Raw genomic sequence first — 19,371 nt, 5'->3', positions numbered from 1 at the left:
TAAGAATTAACGCTTTAAAAATATGGAGAGTTCAATCTGGATTTTTAGTTCCGTTAATTTTAAACGAGGGTAAATACTACCTGTACCCCGTCCACTCAGCGCGCACACGTCAATCACCACATGACGGCGCCACGTAGCAACATTTTCAATGGCAATATTTCAGCGACACGGTAGCAACAAATATATAGTTGTATAGGCCACATTTATTTTTAACAGCTTTTTCTCTTCTAATTCGTCAAAGGTTTAACAAACGTGGATCTGAAAAAGGCTTACCCATCGAATGTCCTCGGCTGAGCAGTTGGAAACATATTTTTATTAGGAAGTCGCTTTTAAAATGTATAATTATGAACTACTGTAAAGTTTAGGTAGTAATAGTTGTGCTTTGTTTACAGTTTAATGTGTAGCTAGCCGGGAAATTGAATGAATAACCTTTCCCCAAACGTTGACATGGTGACCAGTGAACTGGTACTTTCGGGCTAATGGCAGTCGGCTGGGACGGGATGTAGTTCAAAACAAGAGGCTGCGAGTTTATGAGCATCTCATTATCCTCCTGTTCACCATCCTTTCATTCTCACCCAGATTCAACAAAGGACCTCCAGCAACCCACCGGAAGCTTAACCGTTCCTAACGAATCCGCGGTTCTCCCATTCCTCAATTTTCACAGCTTGTAGCATCAACCGTGTTGCCAATCCAAAGATTTTCCTTAATGATACAATATCTGGCTCACGAAGCCGCTCCTTTTTGGGAAGTAAAAACGAACAACGGTATGCGTTTTTCTAATAAAGTCGCTTTCCACTTGGAGTGTCTGGCTGGATCAAGACAGTAACTGGTTTATCAACGATAGGCTAAAAGTTTCACAAGACCGTTGTGGAGTTACTTTGAAGTACAGACAACGAGCAATAATTTGATAAGAAATGAACACAGTCGGCGCCGATAAACATACAACAAACCTCACTCGGCTTTGTTGCAGTTGTAACGACATAACAGTGTTTGTTCAGAACTGGACTGTTGCTATTTATAGAGTGACGATCGCGGTGAACTCCGCCCTGGTCTGCAAAGGACAGGCTGCTCTACCGAGCTAAGCGCTTAAGCAAACGCGACGCCTGCAGCAGCTCTTCGCTATGCGCACACCAGGACCTCCGTCCGTTTGAATTCGCACAGGTCTACTGATCTGGCTCGAAGTGCCACCACCGTAGACCAAGTAGAGGAGAGAGGGGTACCTGGATTTATAGCCAATGCTCGTCATTTCAATGATTGTACAACTCACTCCTCACTTGGTAAGTTTGAAATGCACCCCGTATATCTTCTGGGAAAGTACAGTCATCTGTAAGTGCACCACTCAAAAGTAAGACCTAGGGGCACTGAAAACATTGGAAGCTGCATGTACACCGTGTGCATGTGCCTATGCGTGTGTGTGTGCACGTGCATGTGTGTGCGTTGTATGTGTTTCTGCATAAAATGAAGCTATAACCTGTTGTGTTGTCCCTCTTGGCCCCTCATGGACACACTGGTGGCGCCTGCTTCCCTGTGCTTGTGAGGTGATGCTGCACTGACGCCCCTGCGGATGGCGTGCCGTCCAGGCTCCCGTCACATGACAGGGCACGCAGCGCCCGGACCGCAGCGCTCGGACCTCGCTCACATGATGGCCGCCCTGGAGGTTCTGAGCGGGTCCGGCCCGGTCCCGGAGAGCAAGGGGCGGCTGGTGGAGAGGATTCTGCGGGAGCCGGATCGAGAGGGGTGCGTCGGCGTGCTGGGGCGTTCGCTCAGGTCCTCGGACTCCCGGTAAGTGCTTCTCGAGCGGCGGCGTTGGGGACGCGGCGTTCAGCACAGGTCCCCATGCTGCTGCCAAATCCTTCACAAAACCAGGGACTCGAAAGATTTTGAAAATGATCAAACCGAGGTTCTTTCCACTGTGTGGATTTTACTATGGAGAGACTTTGCGTCGGAGATTGGCTGTGGTTCTTTTTTAGTTGGTTTGATTTACTGGGGAGATGGCAGATTTGTTCCTTATTGTTAGGCACCTCACCTCACAGGGACACAGATTGCTGGGTGCTTGAGCTTTTTGCTTCAGGAAGGGAAACAACATTATGGGCATGACAGACATTTCACAATCAGATTCCACTCATGGGACAGTTTGGTAATAAACAGATTCATATCTGTTATTGTATTTAATAATACACTACATAAATGACAAAAGCTTCATAAAGGATTCCACTGACTGATTAGACCGTCCATCCGTAACACAATAATCACTGAGCACCAGAATGGTGGTTATAATTCTGGGTTCTTCTGTGTTGTTTACACAATTTCAGTGTCCTGACGCTCAAAACCCGTTGGATTAAAATAACAAATTCTTCGCAGACAGTGTGCTTTAGTACTTACATTGTACTTACAGCTGAAATGCTACCCACTGTTAGCGAGCGCAGACACCCACCGTAACTTAAAATGTTTATAGTCTGACAAATCTATTCATGCCCAGTGTAGTAAATGCCCGTGTGCTGAATGCAGAATTTACTGATCGGTCTGTGCATTTGCCCTTTCCCACAGCCCAGTACCTGCTCAGCACCCCCATCACAAAGCGTCTGAAAGGGTCAGAAACGATCACGCGTGACGCGCTCACACCGCTGAATGCCATGCTTCGCAACATGTCAGCGCCTGTAAATTTTAAACGCGAGCCGTATTGAGCGTGACGGACCAGGCTGTAAAAGCGACTGTATTTGCTCAATGAAGTAGGGCCAAGTTTTGGCTGGTAGAGCCATTTTCCAGCGGACAAATTTAAAAGTTGATAAACGCGTCGGGTTTAATGAGAAAGCTTTATTGAGGCCAATCAATCACCATACGCCATTGTGTGTCGGGGGGAGACAAGGCTGCGTTTGGCTCGTAACTCGGCGTACTGTACAAATGCAGCGTGACCGTAGATCACGCACGGACCCCCCTGGCGGGTCACGCGCCTGCGCGTTTATGAGCGATCTGTCCGTATCGCGCTAGGACCCGCTCAGTCAGGGCCGACGACGTGCGTCAGAAGAGCGCCAGGTTTCCTGGAGCTGGCAGCCCGAGAGGTTTCGTGGCCGCCTGAACGGTGACCGGCCCCTCCGCTCCGCCGTTCGGAAAGGGTTAACTCCGCTCTGAAGGGGGGCTTGTTTATGCGTTTCCACGGTAATGGGGTCCTGACTCCGAACAGGGGAGAGGGAGCCTGCGGCTGACCCGATGAGTGCCTGAGTCCGGTGAGGAGGTTCAAAGCCAGTGAAATTTACTGCCGCCGTTTAATGGGCATTACCATGACAGTGAAGCACACCAGATGCTCAGATCTGCTGAAGACGGCAAACAGATCCCCACTGCAGAGCGCGTTAATGCACATCAGCGGGTTTTACAGGCCGACTAATCAAACACTGTTTGTGGAGATTCTGTGTGTGTGTGTGTGTGTGTGTGTATGTGTTTAGCTCATAAATGAGCTGATGAGTTGAACTGTCTGACCTGGTTAGGAGAAACATTCCCAAGCAAATGAACTGACTGAACTGACTGAAATGGGTGTAGAAGCAGTGGGATAACTTGCTGTGGTTCTTTGTTTCTGAAGGTTGTGCAGTACTGCAGCTTACCTCCTGGGGGCGCTGGTGGAGAGAGACGGCTGGGTGCAGGAGACCCTGGAAGGGACGCAGGGGGACAGCGCTGGGCTGGTGGGGGCCTTAGGGGGGCTCCTGACCCACGACGACCCGGACACTGTGACGAACGCTGCGGGGGCCATTGCCTCATTGGTAACTGAAAGGCAAATTTGTGCTCAGTCACCCCACTGTTTATGTGCAGAGAACTGAAACTCCAGCCCCAGTGAGAGATGACAGGCCATAGCCCCCCTCTCTCTCTGTTCCTCCCTGGCTCAGGTGGGGAGCAGTGTGGGGCGCGGCCGGCTCCTGAGGGAGGAGGTTTTTGGGGAGGTGCTGGCCAGCCTGCCCACCCTGCTGCGTGAGGAGCGGGAGAGCACGGTCAACTACGCCGCCCTGGTGGTGGCCCGCCTGTCCCTGTGTGAGGAGGCCTGCCAGCGCCTGCTGCAGCACCCCTCTGCCCCCCACACACTGAGGAGCCTGGCACAGTGCCTGGCACACAGCCACACAGGTATGTACCCCCCCTCACATGCCCATCCCTCACACCACTGCACCCCCCCCCTTCAACTCCACAGCCTCATTGGTATGTAACAGCCCCCACACCCCCATTTCTAACACCCCACAACCACCCCATCTCCCCTATACCACACCCTCCGCTCCAAGCACTACTCACATCACAGGGGTGAAACACAGGGGTGGCAAACGGTAACTGTCTGGCAGTGCAGCTTTGATGCTTCAGCCGTGTCGTTTTGACAGACACCGCCATGAACGCCGCGTTTGCCGTGGGCCGACTCTGTGGAACTGAGGCGGGCAGGAGCTTGATACTGACCCTGGAACAAGAGCACCAGCTGGTGAGTCACGACCCGCAGTCTGACTGGCCGCTGTCTGGGGTTAGGGCAGTGGTTCCCAATCTTGTTCCTGGAGATCTACCGTCTGGCAGGTTTTCACTCCCTCCCTGATTTGGCACACCTGATTTGACTAATCAGCAGCACAACAAGATCTCTAGCTGTTGAATGAGGTGTGCTATGTCCACAGGACAGTAGACCTCCAGGTACAGAGTTGGGAATCAGTGGTTTAGGACATAGGCATGGAACAGGAGCACCAGCTGGTGAGACCACAATGAGAGCCAATATCTCAAAATGAAGAACACTTGGAACAGTGGTGAATCTTCCCAAGATTGGCTAAAGACATCAAGGTCCTCATGTGTTAAACCGTATTGTACTGCACGCTGTGGTTTGTGCTGGATAAAGGTGGGGTTCTCCACCGTAGGGGGTGTTTGAATTGAATGCCACCCCCTCCCCCCAGGTCAGCAGTCTTCAAGCCCTGCTCTGTGAGGGGAGGTGGCCAGGGGCGGGGCAGACTGCCTGCTTTGCCCTGAGTTGCCTAGTAACAGAAGAGGATGGCCACACCCTGGTCCTGGGAAGCCCTGCCTTTCCCCACCTGCTGGACGGCTTACTGCGCCACCTACTGGAAGAGGAGCACGACAGCGCCTGGTTTGCGGCCATGTGAGTACGTCTGTGCCAATGAGCACTGCCTGTTGACCACCAATCATTCTCTTAAATCTGATTGTGACACCTAACTTAATGCTGTGTAATCCCCCCCCCCCCTCTCTCAGGACAGTGAAGGTGTTAGTCTCAAGGCCCAGGGGAGTGCTGTGTGTGAGAGAGCACTCTCTCTTAGAGGAGCGACTGCAGGTTGGACACTCGTTTAATCTCCGCTCATCCCTTCTTCCCCAGTCTGCAGCGTGCTCTGGCTGCTCTCCCCGTGTCCTTACTTTCCCTCAGAGTCTTCAGAGATAACTCGCCACCGTCACTCAGCAAAATTTACACAGGGACCAATCACACAACACCATTTCTACAAAAAAGTTCAACCCTGAAAGTTGTCATGGTAACTTCATGGTCATTTGAGGTGCAGTTGTACTCAGAGCAGGACGGAACACACTTGCTATGCAGGGGGTGGAACTAAGACCCACTTTTATACAGGATGAACCAGACGCAGAAAAAAAACATACACCACTGTCAAAGAGACTTTAAAAGAACTCAATGTAATCTGGTGCCGATACGGCGTCTGAACCATCGTCCAAACCGTTGTGCACCATCATGCCTCTCTCTCCGTCTCTCAGTCTCTCTCTCAGTCCCGCTCCATCAGTCAGGAGCTCCAGGAGGAAGTGAGCGCGTGTCTGAGGAAGCTGCAGCGCCTCTCCAAACCCCTTCCCCCGAAAACGAGCCGCCGTCCCTCTGGTTCCCACGTGGTATCGTGGGAGAAATGCGCTCCCGAGAGTGGGCTGGAGGTCACGTACAGGTCAGAAAGGTGCACTGGGAAGAGGTGCTCCTTTTCAGTCTACTTTGGTTACCTCCCTCGATGTGTCATGACCTGCTCACAATCTAAGGAGAGCTGGTGATAAATAACTGCTCAAACGGGAACATTCTGCCTTAAAATGAGGCACAGAGAACAAGTCTCTTGATTTCAGGAAGCAACACAAAAAGTGCGACAGAGCTTGAAGCAGCACAACGCTCAACGGTCAAGAGACTTTTCTCTTAGCCTCGATTAATCGCTTTGAAGGCAGTCCATGATCTAGCCTCGATTAATCGCTTTGAAGGCAGTCCATGATCTATCTCCCTCTTACACTTCTGACCTCCTGTCCCCTTATCTCACGGGCAGAACTCTTAGGTCATCGGACCAAGGTTCACCGGCCTTCTCTAGGACTTGACTTAAAACAAAGGGAGAGTGAGCTTTTACCTCTGTAGGGCTTAGGCTTTGGAAAAGTCTTCCCATTAGATCGGTGAGCGCTGTTTTTAACGTGAGCATTTATATACAGACGGGCATTTCAATATTGTCATTGTGTAGTTTGTTGTTGTACTGTGTGTGTCCTAATGGGATTATGCTAATTGTTTTTAATGATCTGTAAAGCATCTTGTGAGGCTTGCTCTGGAAAGAGGCTATAAAAAAAGACATTTAATTAATTAATTCACTCAATTCAGTGACCAGGTGATACAACCCAACAGATACACAGATGCCTCTGTAGATCCTAACCTGCTGCTTCCCTTGTGCTATTTTGCTTTAGCCTCCTGGACAGAGACAAGGTTTTGTACAGGGGTACCCAGTGTCACCTGACCCTTCCTAACTCGGCGCTCCAATCCGGACGCACTCTCTCTCTCCACCTCGTCCAGTCCACCGACGGCGGTGATGTCAGCCCCTGCAGCGAGCCCACCCTATTGGCCGTGGATAGCAAAGGGGCGGAGCTAGTGCCCGGTCCGCCGCGGGAGCTGCGTGTGATTGGCTGCACTCCAACTCAGGCGCGGCTGAGCTGGTGCGCGCCGGAGGGAGGGGTCAAACCCAGGCTTTACCAGCTTTACCGCGGGGAAACACCACTGGAGACGACCGCAGAGCCAGGGTGAGCGACCAGCTCCCAGCCGCGTTTCCGATAACTCATTCTGGAATTAGCCCTGAGTTTCATTCATTGTGTTGATAACCAGTAGCATATTGAACCCTGTATTAACTTCTCAGCATAAAGCACCGTTGAAATACAGAATAAAAGCCGCTGTGCAAACTTTGCTTTTAAAATTAATTTTCTTTTTGAGTCTTCATGTACTAAATATAAACATAAGAGAGAGCTGTGTGAACTTTTGCTCTTATTTTACTGTCGGATACAAGAGATTTTTTGGGTTTTGAGTCAAACGCCGTCCATTTGAGGGACAGTTTCTGGGAAGGGTTCATAAGGAACAGGTGCTCTGAAACACTCCCAAGCTTGGGCAGGCTAACCGTGGTTCCCCCCCGTCCGCGCCAGGGCCATCGTGGGCGGGCTGTCTCCAGGGACGCTGTACCAGCTGGGGGTGTGCGCGGTGGGGCCGGGGGACGCGCCGGGGGAGCGCGCCACGGTGGACGCCCGGACGCCCGAGTGCCAGGACCACGCCCCCTCGGGGCTGGCGATGACCGTGCTGGGCCGCCACGAGCTGCTGGTCAGCTGGGGGGCCCCCGCCCTGCCCCTGGGCCGCCTCTTTAACTACGAGCTGCGGCTGAACGGGCGCGTGGCCTACCTGGGCACCGAGCGGGCCTACACCGCCCGCCGGCTCACCGCCAGCACCGCCTACACCTGCACCGTCACCGCCATCACCTCCAGGGGGCGCTGCCAGAGCCGCCCGGTCACCAAAAGGACCGCCCGCGACGAGTATGTGCACACACAGAGGTGAGAGGGAGGGAGGGAGATTGGCGCTTTCTGTGTTTTGCCATTTTGTTCGGCACAAGCCAATACGGTGAATAAGACTGAGCTGAGAGAGGAAGTGCCAGTGGTTTAAAGAGGGAGGGAAAATGAGTCCAGTTTCCCAGCTTTGATAATCTTTAGTGTTGTGGTCAGGTCTGTGCTGTTGGGGTCAGTGGTCAGGTCTGGGCTGTTGGGGTCAGTCAAGTCTGTGCTGTTGCGGTCAGTGGTCAAGTCTGTGCTGTTGGGGACAGTATTCAGATCTGTGCTGTAGGGGTCAGTGGTCAGGTCTGGGCTGTTGGGGTCTGTGGTCATGTCTGTGCTGTAGGGGTCAGTGGTCAGGTCTGGGCTGTTGGGGTCAGTGGTCAAGTCTGGGCTGTAGGGGGTCAAGTCTGTGTTGTTGGGGTCAGTGGTCAGGTCTGTACTATAGGGGTCAGGGGCCAGTGGTCAGGTCTGTGCTGTTGGGGACAGTGGTCAGGTCTGTGCTGTTGGGGACAGTGGTCAGGTCTGTGCTGTAGGGGTCAGTGGTCAGGTCTGGGCTGTTGGGGTCAGTGGTCAGGTCTGTGCTGTAGGGGTCAGGGGCCAGTGGTTAGGTCTGTGCTGTAGGGGTCAGTGGTCAGGTCTGTGCTATATGGGGGTGATTGGTCAGGTCTGTACTGTAGGGGACAGGGGCCAGTGGTCAGGTCTGTACTGCAGGGGTCAGTGGTCAAGTCTGTGTTGTTGGGGTCAGTGGTCAGGTCTGTACTGTAGGGATCAGTGATCAGGTCTGTGCTGTAGGGGGGTCAGTGATCAGGTCTGTGTAGTTGGAGTCAGTGGTCAGGTCTGTACGGTAGGGGTCGGGGGCCAGTGGTCAGGTCTGTACTGTAGGGTCAGGGGCCAGTGGTCAGGTCCGTGCTGTTGGGGACAGTGGTTATGTCTGTGTTGTAGGTGTCAGTGGTCTGGTCTGTGCTGAGACATCCCTGACTGCAGTGCTTGTCTTCCCTTCCATCTGTCAGGTGCCTGTACTCCCCATCCCGCCAACTGGACACACACACTCCTGCCCCGTCCCGTCCAGTCAGGGAGGTCTCTGAGGTCAGGGAGAAGGTCAAAAGGGCGCCATCACCTCATGGCCATCGACCAAAGGGCCATATGTCTGCTCAGAGTGAGAGAGAGACAGCCGGCAACAGAGACAGGCACAGGTATTTCCAAAACAGTCACACGGATGCCCAAAAGCGCAATACCAGAATCCAATTACATCAACTCAGCCATGTTACAATTTACAGCGAGGGGAGATTCAACAGCATCATCGAAGTAGTAACAAAAAGGAATACCCCTCAGGTTCATGGGTGTCATGGCAAAGTCACTCAATGCTTTGCTTGAATCAGGAATGTAGAGATGTCTTATCAGTATTGTCAAACTATAAAAGAGCTATGTTTTGAAAACCTTTCTTTGGTTGAGATGTTTTATCAGCTATAAGTTATGACATTTTTTCATAATGAACAAACATTTTTTGGTGGGCTGCTCTGAAATTTAAATGGTTTTGGGTCTGTCGCCCCCTACAGGCGGCCTTCAATTTTGGTTCATTCCCCTGGTTCTGACAGCAGCCAAACGTCCATCCAGTCTACTGAGGTATCAACAATCATACTAAATATGAATCTATAACCTAAATGTGCAGTTAAATACTAATAATAGATGACATATGGATAATATTGTCAGGTATGTATAAATATGAATGTATAAATTAAAATTCATAATGGTAAAAATAATAACTGATGATTGCAGTCATTGTTTTGTTGAGTGTGTTTAGGAGGCTGTGGGCGCTGTTAGTGGGTGTGACCTAAAGGCCTTGCGGAGGAATGCCAGGGAGAGTGTTGGGAGGGTCGAAGCAAAGAGCGCTCCACATCGCCCCCTGCTGGCCCGCCGTGCTGGGACTGCAGGGGACCTGCCTCTCCGACAAACTCCTCCTACCACGCCACACCGTGTGGGCCCCACACCACACCCTGCGGGTCCCAGCCCAATGGGGGACAAAGCCAACATGGGTAAGGCTCTCTGCCTCTGAGTGTGTGTGTGTGTGTCCAGTGCTTAAAAGCTGCCGTGGGGACGATGCCTGGTATGTAACACTTCATACTCATTAAGACCATCTGTTGATACATACTGAGCTGAAGCCTGCTTCGTCTCCCCACTCCCATACCAACTGCCACCCTTAGGACCACTCCCCTGTTTCTCTCTCTCCTGTTGTATCTTTCTCCTGCTCTACCTCCATGTTGCAGAAAAACAACTGCAAAGCATTTACAGAATAAAAGACCTGTAAAGCATTTACAGAATAGAAGACCTGTAAAGCATTTACAGAATAAAAGACCTGCAGAGCATTTACAGAATAAAAGCCCTGCAAAGCATTTAAAGGATAAAAGCCCAGTAAAGCATTTACAGAATAAAAGCCCTGCAAAGCCACTGCAGAATAACAGGAAACGCTCCCCCTTAGGGCGCGGTCACACATACGCAGAATTAACATTGGCGAATATTCGCCTCCTGTTCACTTCCATTCTCTGTTCAACTTTTGTGAACTTTGACCGGCGAATTCGTAGCCTCAACCAATAGCAAAGAAGTGTGTGTGGTTGACCCCACTTGTCTGTAATTGGCTGTAGTTTTCTTAGTGAGCCAGGATGGAGGAGACTTTGATTGTGCTGTGTATGTGTCTTGTATTGTACGATCTTCAGTATACATTTTCCTGTCGCAAAACCAACAACCGCTCATGTGATATCACAACTGCTCATGTCTGACCAACAACCACAACCACTCAAACGGGCTACAAACCAGCAAACTGATTTCTGTGTGCATCAAATGTGTGACCGCACCCTTATTCCCGCTATCAGGAGTGCTGCTGCAGCACAGTGCTCCAGGAGGTGGCGCCAGTGAGCAGGGGACTCTGCCCAGCATTGCACACCGTGTCCGTAAGTAATTCTGTTCTACTGGACCGCTGTCCAACAGTGCCTGTGTGTCTTTCAGCACCCTCTCTCGCTCCCCCCCTCCTCCTCTCTCTCTTGCCCTGCCCCCTCCTCCTCTCTCTATCTCTCTCCCCTCCTCTCTCTCTCTGTAACTTATAAATATCTTCCCATGTCCAGTGTCAGTGAGATGGATCACAGACCAGGGCTCTATGCCAACATTTTTTTCCGAGGAGCACGTGCTCTGAAGTTGAAATATTTAGGAGCACACTAATGCATCCCAAATAGTAGATGTGCTCCTAAATAATTTTTACAGTTAGCAGAGATAAATTTTCAGGAGCAAGTGGGAGCTCTAGAATGGAAGTCCTGCAGACACAGGTGTAAGTTACAGTTCTCTGTGATGATCTTTCTCAGACCTGCGTTTGTGTCCTGTAGCTGCCGCTCACTCTGGATTACCTTCCCGTGTGTTCTGTGTACCAGTCTGCCTCCTCACCTGTCTGTTTGCGTAAAGGATTGTGCGCGTGTGTGTGTGTGTGTGTGTGTGTGTATGTATATGTGTGTACGCATGTACATGTGTGTTATAGTATTGGGATCCATTATTCTCTGCTTGTGGGTCTACCTGCAGGGTTGGTGAAGTGCATCCAGCCTGTGCACCATGTGTGGTCAGAACTGGACCGGCCCAATCTGGACTGGATAGAACAAAAACAGAGCCGGATGCGGGGAGACAGGTGCTCACTGCCCTGCATTTCACTGCCCTGCATTTCACTGCCAAACATTTCACTGCCCTGCATTTCACTGCCCAACATTTCACTGCACCGCATTTCACTGCCCAACATTTCACTGCCCTGCATTTCACTGCCCAACATTTCACGGCCCTGCATTCCTGATGAAATTTGAAATATCCAGTAATCAGTTGTATAATTTTAATGAGATCTATTAATTAACTTTTAATTGCTTTAACTCTGTCTGTCTGTTTGTTTGTCTGTATTGTCTGTCTTGTGTGTGTGTGTGTGTGTGTTTGTCTGTCAGATCCACGGTCATGAGGCAGCCAACAGTAAGGAGTGAAATCAGGCCGGGTCATTCCATGAGAACAAACCGCAGGGTGCTGAGCTGAACTCAGCGCAATGGGCTGTACCAACAGTCAGAAAACATGGGCTGTACCAACAGTCCGAAAACGTGGGGGCATTAACTGCATGCTCTCCAAAGGGAGAAACACACAGCCTGAGGAGCGGAGAGGCTTGAACATCAGTGAGACACAGGCTGAGTTCTCCAGCCTAACTGTAAAGCTTGTAAAATTGCAGCCTTAGAACACAGTTTACCAAAGGTTTTTTGGGGGACAGCCAGTTTGCAGCCAATTTCCAAAGCCATGTCTTTCTCTACAGCCTACACTTTTTCATATACCTGTATTTAAATTCCAAATCATTTTTATTATTCAACTCTGACATTTCTGACAAATATATTACTGTCAGATAATAAAACGTGTTAGTCCCTTGGGGAATATCCAAGGACATTGAAGTATTCTGATCTTTTTAAATACTGTAGCAACAACAGGATGTATGTGCCCTGGAATTCTGACACTGATTGGACTGTGATGCTTTTAAAATCAGAGTGAGGAGGGATGAGGGGGTGCTGTCTGTGTGTTTCTGTTATTGTTTTCATAGTATTATCATGTGTCTTTTGACTGCTATAGTGCAAGACAGAGTACAGCCATGGTCAAAATGGTGGAAACGGCTGTGCAGTGTGCAGTGATTTTAATCAATCTAGCAGCTAATACTGGATGGACGTGCGTGTGTTTCTGTGTTCAACATTCCCAAATACCCGTGTCTCGAATCACTGAAATGACTTTCTGATTTTAAATTGTCTGCAATGCTATCCCTACAATCCTAAACCATCAGATTTCTCCTATACATCAATCAGGAACTGAATAAAGCACAGCACAGTTCTGCATCAAATCTGAGTGGCCTGTTCTTACTGGGTTGGCTTGTGTCTAGCCTTCTTATAAGTTCCACATGTTGGTTTGAATGCACATGCACGCTACCCTTCTCCAGCGTATGTACAGTAATAACAGTACATTTCCAAAGGACCACCCATTCTCAGACTGATAAATGTTATTGATAGCAGAATGGGGTGTATGCCGAACACAAGCTGTCATATATGATCCAATAACTGTCTTCTATGTGGAGAGTGCAATCTGGCTGGTACAACCCGTGTGAATGACAGGTCATTGAACCTCCATCCATTATGGGTTTCATGAAACCTCATTCACACATCACTACTTAATATATAAAAACATATAGCTTCTGACCTTTTCGTATAATTGAGTTTTACTCGACCAACAAATGCTTGAGGAAACTGAAATGCACAGAAGCTTTGGCACAGAGGTTCCATGAGTTCAGTATGTGTTGGGACTGTATTCCATTCACTGTATTCCATTCCCAAACAGCTAATATTTTGCTTCACTACTGTTTTACAATAAAGATGGATAACCACTCCCAACTCATGTTAAGTTGTTTGTGAAATTTATATTAAATCCACCTGTCTAGTTATTGTGACTTTCTGTACAGATCCTTTTAATGTTAGCACTCGAACAAAGGTAAAACAAATGAAAATATACCGGAAGCCCTATATCATGTTCAAAGACTCGAATTCAAATAGTCTTTATTGGGATGACCACACATTCAAGCAGAATCTTTCGTTTAATGTTTGCCATGTTGTCGTGCTTCCTCCACTCCACGCGCGGGCACCCCAAGTGATTTCGCACGCAATGACGTTTTGATGGTCTCTTTGATTGTATGTATACGGAAGTAGGCAGTTGGGTAACAACATGACAGTATCGCATCTGTGTGCAGTTTCTGTGTTCGCTTGCAGAGGTTAAACGACCTGTACACAGTAGTACTCCATAAATTAATTTACGCAGAATGGTCAATATCGGGCTAAGGAAGGTCGATGACGCGGTGGCCGCAAAACACCCGGTATGCGTTCAGATATTTGTCGTAGTGTAGTGTTAACAACATACTTGTTAATGTAGATGGCCGATGCTATGGATGTGTAGCTACGGTCGCGGTTTTAATTATGAACCTGAGATCACCATGCAACAAACCTCTTTTAGTGGGTTATCATATTCCTATTTTCTTTATTGCGGTTACGATTAAATAAAAATGCGGTTGAACAAATTGCTATGTAGCTCATCGGGTCACATTAAAATACAGAGTGGACTGCAAGCTCAGTCCGTTTACGTATAGCTTCTATTTTTGTTTAGATCTATGAACATTTTGATCCAGAGTTTGACTGCGCCAAAGCACCGGAAAAACTGTCATATTAACTGGGAACTGTTTTCTCTTTAGGGTTTGCAACAGTATAGCGCCTGTCAGTCTCACGCCTTCATGAAAGGGACGGGTACATTTGTACTGGGTGAGTTGCGAGAATTACTCCGATCCTGTGCGGTTATCGCGTGATTCGCTTTTTTTGGGCCACGGTTAAATGGTAGCGCATTCTCTCTCCCAGGCACGGGGCTTCTCTTGTCTCTACAGTACATGCTGCAGAAGAAGCTTCCGTACCCGTCGCAGTGGAGCCTCCTGCTGTCTGTAGGTGAGTCTATCCATGCGATGTGCCGGAGTTCATTGCTGGAACCCCACATATTAACACGTGATTAAGTGTGTGGTGTTTTTACATTAATTTGTCTCCCGTGCCTGTCCCGTTTCATCTTCATCCCTCTCCCTCCCCCAGTGACTGGGTCAGTGTGCAGCTACGCAGTGACACGCAGCGAGACCCAGAAGTGCTCTGACCTGTGGATGTACTTAGAGACAGGAAGTGTTCCCGACAGAACACCACACAGTAGGTCTTGCGCGCAGTGCATGAGTTTGTATGTAATTAATGTTTTTGTGCATGCATGTGGTGTGCGCGTTGGTCTGATCAGTGAATAAACTGAACTTCCACTGTTTCCATTGCAGCAGAGGAACCAGCTCAGCCCACAGAGCCCTCTGGCCCGAGAACCACACAGTATGGGGATGTGATGGAGTGACTGACTGCCCCCCCTCATTCCCACACCCTCCTTATACATACACCAGCATCACTCACAACATAGAGCTGGTGCTAAACTTCACTAAAGCATTGGCAGGAGCTTATTTATACATTATTAAATTTTACTGAATGCTATTTCTCTGAAATACACAATGTTTCACCCCCACAATATTTGTGTAGAGTTTGAATCTACTTTTTCAATAAAAAACAAACTGAAGACGGGACGTTCATTTCATATCCTCAAAATAAAAAAAGATGTTTACGTGTTAATGGTTCTGTTTTAACGGTCTTAGTTTAATCTTTCCTTGTTCTGTGTATTGCAGATTTATGATTATATGATTATAAACAAGAATGTCAGTGATAGGGACTCCTTAATTCTAGTAGTTATGATAATATTCAGACTAGAAGTAAGAGTTTATTGGTGTTGACCAATCTGTTACTAATCTGAGCAGAGACCATGGTCCATTGCGGTTTGTTGAAATTTTAATTTAAAGTACCCTTTATTTTGTGTGATAATGGCAGCATCCTCACTTAAAGGATGTTTTTGAATTGGAATTTGATGGGCAGAATGCTATAATCACATCCAGCAAGAGGTGTGCAATAAATTAAATGCCTTTCATAGTTGTGAGCCGTTTAATTTTATCACCATCATAAAAAAGACAATTTGCTCAATCCATCAGCAGTTTGGTGAACAAATCCTTATAAAAAAACAGCAGAGAGCAGGATCCTGTGGCTATGGTAATAATTCTCCATCATATTGCAGTTTCACGACTCAACATATCTGCATGTCTGTAAGAAACAGAACAGCTGGATTTGGGAGCAGTTAAACACATTAAAAGGAGTGTCGTGCAGAATAAGTAATTTACTTAAAGGAAGCCGGGGTTTTTATTGGTATGGCAAATCCTTTTCTTAGATTGCATTCATTTTGTTGGGGATTGTAATTGTAAGCACTTGATCCTGTATTATTTGAAAGCATCAACATGTCTGGTTGTAATAATCCTGCAGCTCCATAACTGTCCACTAGTGGCCAGTAGAAACATTTTTTCTGTGAAACACCAAGAAAAGGTCCCATTTAAGCAACTGTATAATCCAGTCTGGCACTAAACTACTTTGCTTTAGTCCACCCGTCACCAATTTTATTTTGCCATGAAGACCATGAATAGTATTTATTTTTAAATGATCTGGGGGGTACCTGGGTTATTAGTGGGGGGAGGGTTCTCAAAACAAGGACCTTTGTGATGCATAAGGCATTATGTAAAGGACATAGTTACTTTTGCCTCTTTTCCCACTGAAAATCATAAAGAATTATTCAGATATGGCAACCATGTCCAGTTCTGTCAGCACACCTCCCAGTAATTACAGAATATTAGGTAATAACTATCCAGTATCAATAAGTCACCTGCTTCTTCATACGCATTTAGAATACATTGTTCATGCATTGTTTTATAAATAGAGACCCTGTCAGACCTGAACTCTCGATTCTTGAGCTTTTAGAAACTGTAGTTGTAATTACCACCAGCATGTTATTTCGACTCGTTCTCTTCTCTTTGAAACACTGTGTGAGTGTGACAGCATCTTTCTTGGAGCATAACATTTAGATTTGAGTGCGTTACAGATTAATTCAGCATTTATTCTGTTTTTTTATTTTATTTTTATTGTCACTAACCTGTAATTCTCTCTGGATAAGTAAGGATACGCATTATTGTTTTGGTCAGACTGAAAATCTTTTATTGGTTTAACACAAATTAAAAATAAAACACAATTTCTTTTACAATTCCAAAACTCAAGAAAGTGTTGCAGTTGTCCCTCTGAAAATGAGCAATGAGTAAAAAAAAAAAAAAACAAAACAGGGAAATCCTGTGTTTAATGGTGATGGAAAGTAGGGAGTCTTCATTAAACCCACAACAAATGCCATTTATGCCGGTCATTGTAAGAAGGCTATAGAACAGATAATGTAGGTAAACAAGGCAATGTATATGCATTTCAAGAAGGTAACCAAAAAAAAAATCCAGATAATATTTACAAATATAGGATACTTATGAATAAACTAGTAGATTACAGAACCAACACAGTGCATGCTGGGTTACAACACCATTCTTTTGGAGCCTTATTGCACACCAGTGTGAAGCTGTATCTGAATGAGGCCAGGGGGTTTTAAAAGAGTGAGAGTCTGTGGAGATTGAAGTTCTTTCTGTCAGAATCCCTAAAAAAAGTACCAAACACTTAGTGCAGTGTTAAATATGGAGCAAGGGCCACCAAGGCATAACCAGCCACAAAATCAGGTCAACTATTTCCCCATGAGCTTAAAGAGAGAACTAACAGTGAAAAATAAATGGTCCAAAATCCACAACGGCTCAGCTTCATTCAGTCCAAAGGGTATTTAAGATTTTTAACAAGTTTTTACAATGGACCTCTCTCTCCTTATGCACTGGAAGCAGTTCTTTCTAAGATCCCATTAATCTTCCTAAAGCTTAAAAGCTGAGCAAACATTTAAAAAAATTTTCACCAAATGGAAGCCTGGGAAATGATTAAGGTAATGTTTAATTTTGCTTAGAAGGAAGGTCAGCTGATGCCCAAGAGGAAAATCATATAGTTACAGACACAACAAGGTGTGGCTCTGAACCAACATGAACTAACCCGGAACTGCCCAAGGGCTGGATCAACAAGCTGGCTTTTTACCAATTTTCCTTAGAGGTTGAATGAGATGCATCTTTACTTTAGACTGCAGTTCTCCTTGTGCTTTAGTTCAGAGAAGAACTGCACTTCATATTGTCTTTATATTCTAAATATTTAATTGTTGAAACATTAACTATATATTATTAATGCATTTCAGTATGTTTAAACAAAGAAATCATATTTTAGTACACTTTCACAATTTTATTACAATGTAGAGAGAACACCTACCTACATGGAATAAAGTGAAATAAAATAAGTGTTCTCTGCAGAATGAAAGCTAGAGAAAGACACAGCACAGTCATGGGGCTGTTTTTAACACAGCAATGATGTAATGTCTCAACATTACATTACATTAGAATCACTTAGCAGAGTGACGTACAAGTGGAGAGCATCAGCGTTACTCTCAGGAATACAAATCCTTTATTCAGCATATTAGAAATCAGTAATGTACACATATCCTTGATTAAAAATAAGGATGAGAATTTCTGGTTTTATTCACTGATGTCTGTTTTGGCGCAGGTGAATGTAAATGTTACCGACTCGGTTAAATTTTCAATACTGGAGAGAAATGCTCACTCGTTTTAGTTTGATAAAGATGCCGAAAGACCAGTGTTTTTAGAAAAGCGTTCTACAGTACTACTGTTCATCGCTCCGGATAAGAGCATCTTCCAGATGACTGAAATGCAAAGGAAGCAAGATTGGAACTATATGCAAAAGAGTATTCAACTGCAGTCGTCTGAAACTCCTGTAATGTATGGGAGGCCTGGGGGGGGAGAGAAGCTGTTGGAAAACGTGAGTCTGATTATCTGCCCAACACAAGCATTTCTGCGGGGGGGGGGGGGCTGCTCTCTTCAGTTTGAAACTCCGCTATTGGTCAGCTCAAATAAAACATGTTCTTTCATAGAGTCATCTTTCAGTAACGGGACCCCTCTGCACCCTGAACCAGATGTAGTGCAGATCCCGCCACTTTAACGCGCGTTTCAGCTCATTCAGCTGAACAAAGGGCCTGAGCCAACCGCACTGCCAGATAAACGCACGCATTTGACATTTTGAGGTCTCTCCCAAAAAAAGATAAAGTCATGAATTAAGTTCAATCAAATATTACTGTAGCATGAATTCAGACCCAATACTGAATTCATGATTACTCAAGGGCAGTATTTGGTATTTGGTCTAATTTTTGAATTTTTATTATTAATGTGACAAAATAAACCTGGCATTAGTACTGATTTCCTGTATGTGTTGTTGGCATGTCCACTCCTTTTAATCCCTACTGGAGATACTCGTTCAGAAAGCAGCCCTGTCCCACTGCTGCAGTGTAGACCTGTGTTTCGGGAGGGGGGTACAATCAAGCAGCCAGACAACCAGATGGTCCCTTTATTCCACTCTCAAGCCCAGCAGCTCAAGTGCTGCTGAGGACTGCGCAGCTGGAGCAGCTGTTTCAGACAGACTGCGGTCACCATTATCGGCATGATGCAGTCCAAAGGATACTGCGCACACACACGCATGCAGAGACACACACACACACACACACACACACACACACGCACGCTCATACACGCACGCACGCACACACAGCGACTATGACCAAGCCAATCACCAAACAGCACGCAGCCAATGACCTTTCCAAATGCTCTACTCAGTCCTTCAGAATAAACAAACCCTGTCGATACAACGGCCATTATGGGCCCTTTGAGTTCAGATGCACATTCACACACAGCACCTGGGAGCACCTTCACAGCGAGCAGCAGCAGGACTTTGGAACAGAATAAGGGAAAGGGTGTGTCTCAGTCACATGACTAAACAGCTCTGAGGATTATTAACAGTCTCACACTCACACTCACACACACACACACACACACACACACTATCCCCACTCTGCTATGTTAATTTGTTCATTAAGGTGTGAACATGTGGGGCTGACAATACGACCATTTGGCTTTTGCCCCCCCCAACCCCCACA

The 19,371-nt window shown here is 47.0% G+C and overlaps 2 protein-coding genes and 1 long non-coding RNA gene across 5 annotated transcripts in view; 2 read left to right on the top strand and 1 right to left on the bottom strand.

Moving 5' to 3' along the window:
* Positions 1-52: 52 nt before the first annotated feature.
* LOC135240180 (uncharacterized) lies at positions 53-11,880 on the top strand. Its single transcript, XM_064309543.1, has 15 exons — positions 53-1,782; positions 3,575-3,752; positions 3,876-4,107; positions 4,353-4,447; positions 4,902-5,101; positions 5,212-5,290; positions 5,719-5,897; positions 6,661-6,990; positions 7,384-7,782; positions 8,790-8,972; positions 9,336-9,402; positions 9,581-9,812; positions 10,647-10,724; positions 11,341-11,443; positions 11,745-11,880. Exons 1-15 carry the CDS (start codon positions 1,565-1,567, stop codon positions 11,827-11,829), a joined length of 2,658 nt encoding a protein of 885 aa, XP_064165613.1. The 5' UTR covers positions 53-1,564; the 3' UTR covers positions 11,830-11,880.
* Positions 1,776-19,371, bottom strand: part of LOC135240190 (uncharacterized) — a 50,507-nt gene continuing 32,911 nt past the window's right edge. Inside the window, exons 2-4 of one of the 3 annotated variants that reach the window (XR_010325609.1) lie at positions 4,270-4,426; positions 3,597-3,756; positions 1,776-2,065 (exon numbers count right to left, since the gene is read on the bottom strand). This is a non-coding gene — a long non-coding RNA (uncharacterized LOC135240190). The other 2 variants (XR_010325608.1, XR_010325610.1) reach the window with 2 other exon arrangements.
* tmem141 (transmembrane protein 141) lies at positions 13,503-15,005 on the top strand. The gene is made up of 5 exons (XM_064309553.1): positions 13,503-13,687; positions 14,060-14,126; positions 14,220-14,303; positions 14,442-14,549; positions 14,666-15,005. Exons 1-5 carry the CDS (start codon positions 13,634-13,636, stop codon positions 14,734-14,736), a joined length of 384 nt encoding a protein of 127 aa, XP_064165623.1. The 5' UTR covers positions 13,503-13,633; the 3' UTR covers positions 14,737-15,005.

This window comes from Anguilla rostrata, chromosome 14, assembly GCF_018555375.3.
Source record: "Anguilla rostrata isolate EN2019 chromosome 14, ASM1855537v3, whole genome shotgun sequence".
NCBI lineage: Eukaryota > Metazoa > Chordata > Actinopteri > Anguilliformes > Anguillidae > Anguilla > Anguilla rostrata.
This window is presented reverse-complemented; position numbering and strand designations above follow the sequence as displayed.

Excerpts from the sequence above, each read along its gene's own strand:
- LOC135240180 (XM_064309543.1), top strand. The coding sequence starts at position 1,565 with ATGGCGTGCCGTCCAGGCTCCCGTCACATGACAGGGCACGCAGCGCCC. Across the intron at positions 7,783-8,789 it reads GAGTATGTGCACACACAGAG|GTGCCTGTACTCCCCATCCC; the intron begins GTGAGAGGGAGG and ends TCCATCTGTCAG. Across the intron at positions 9,403-9,580 it reads CGTCCATCCAGTCTACTGAG|GAGGCTGTGGGCGCTGTTAG; the intron begins GTATCAACAATC and ends GAGTGTGTTTAG.
- tmem141 (XM_064309553.1), top strand. The coding sequence starts at position 13,634 with ATGGTCAATATCGGGCTAAGGAAGGTCGATGACGCGGTGGCCGCAAAA. Across the intron at positions 14,127-14,219 it reads GACGGGTACATTTGTACTGG|GCACGGGGCTTCTCTTGTCT; the intron begins GTGAGTTGCGAG and ends TCTCTCTCCCAG. Across the intron at positions 14,304-14,441 it reads GAGCCTCCTGCTGTCTGTAG|TGACTGGGTCAGTGTGCAGC; the intron begins GTGAGTCTATCC and ends TCCCTCCCCCAG.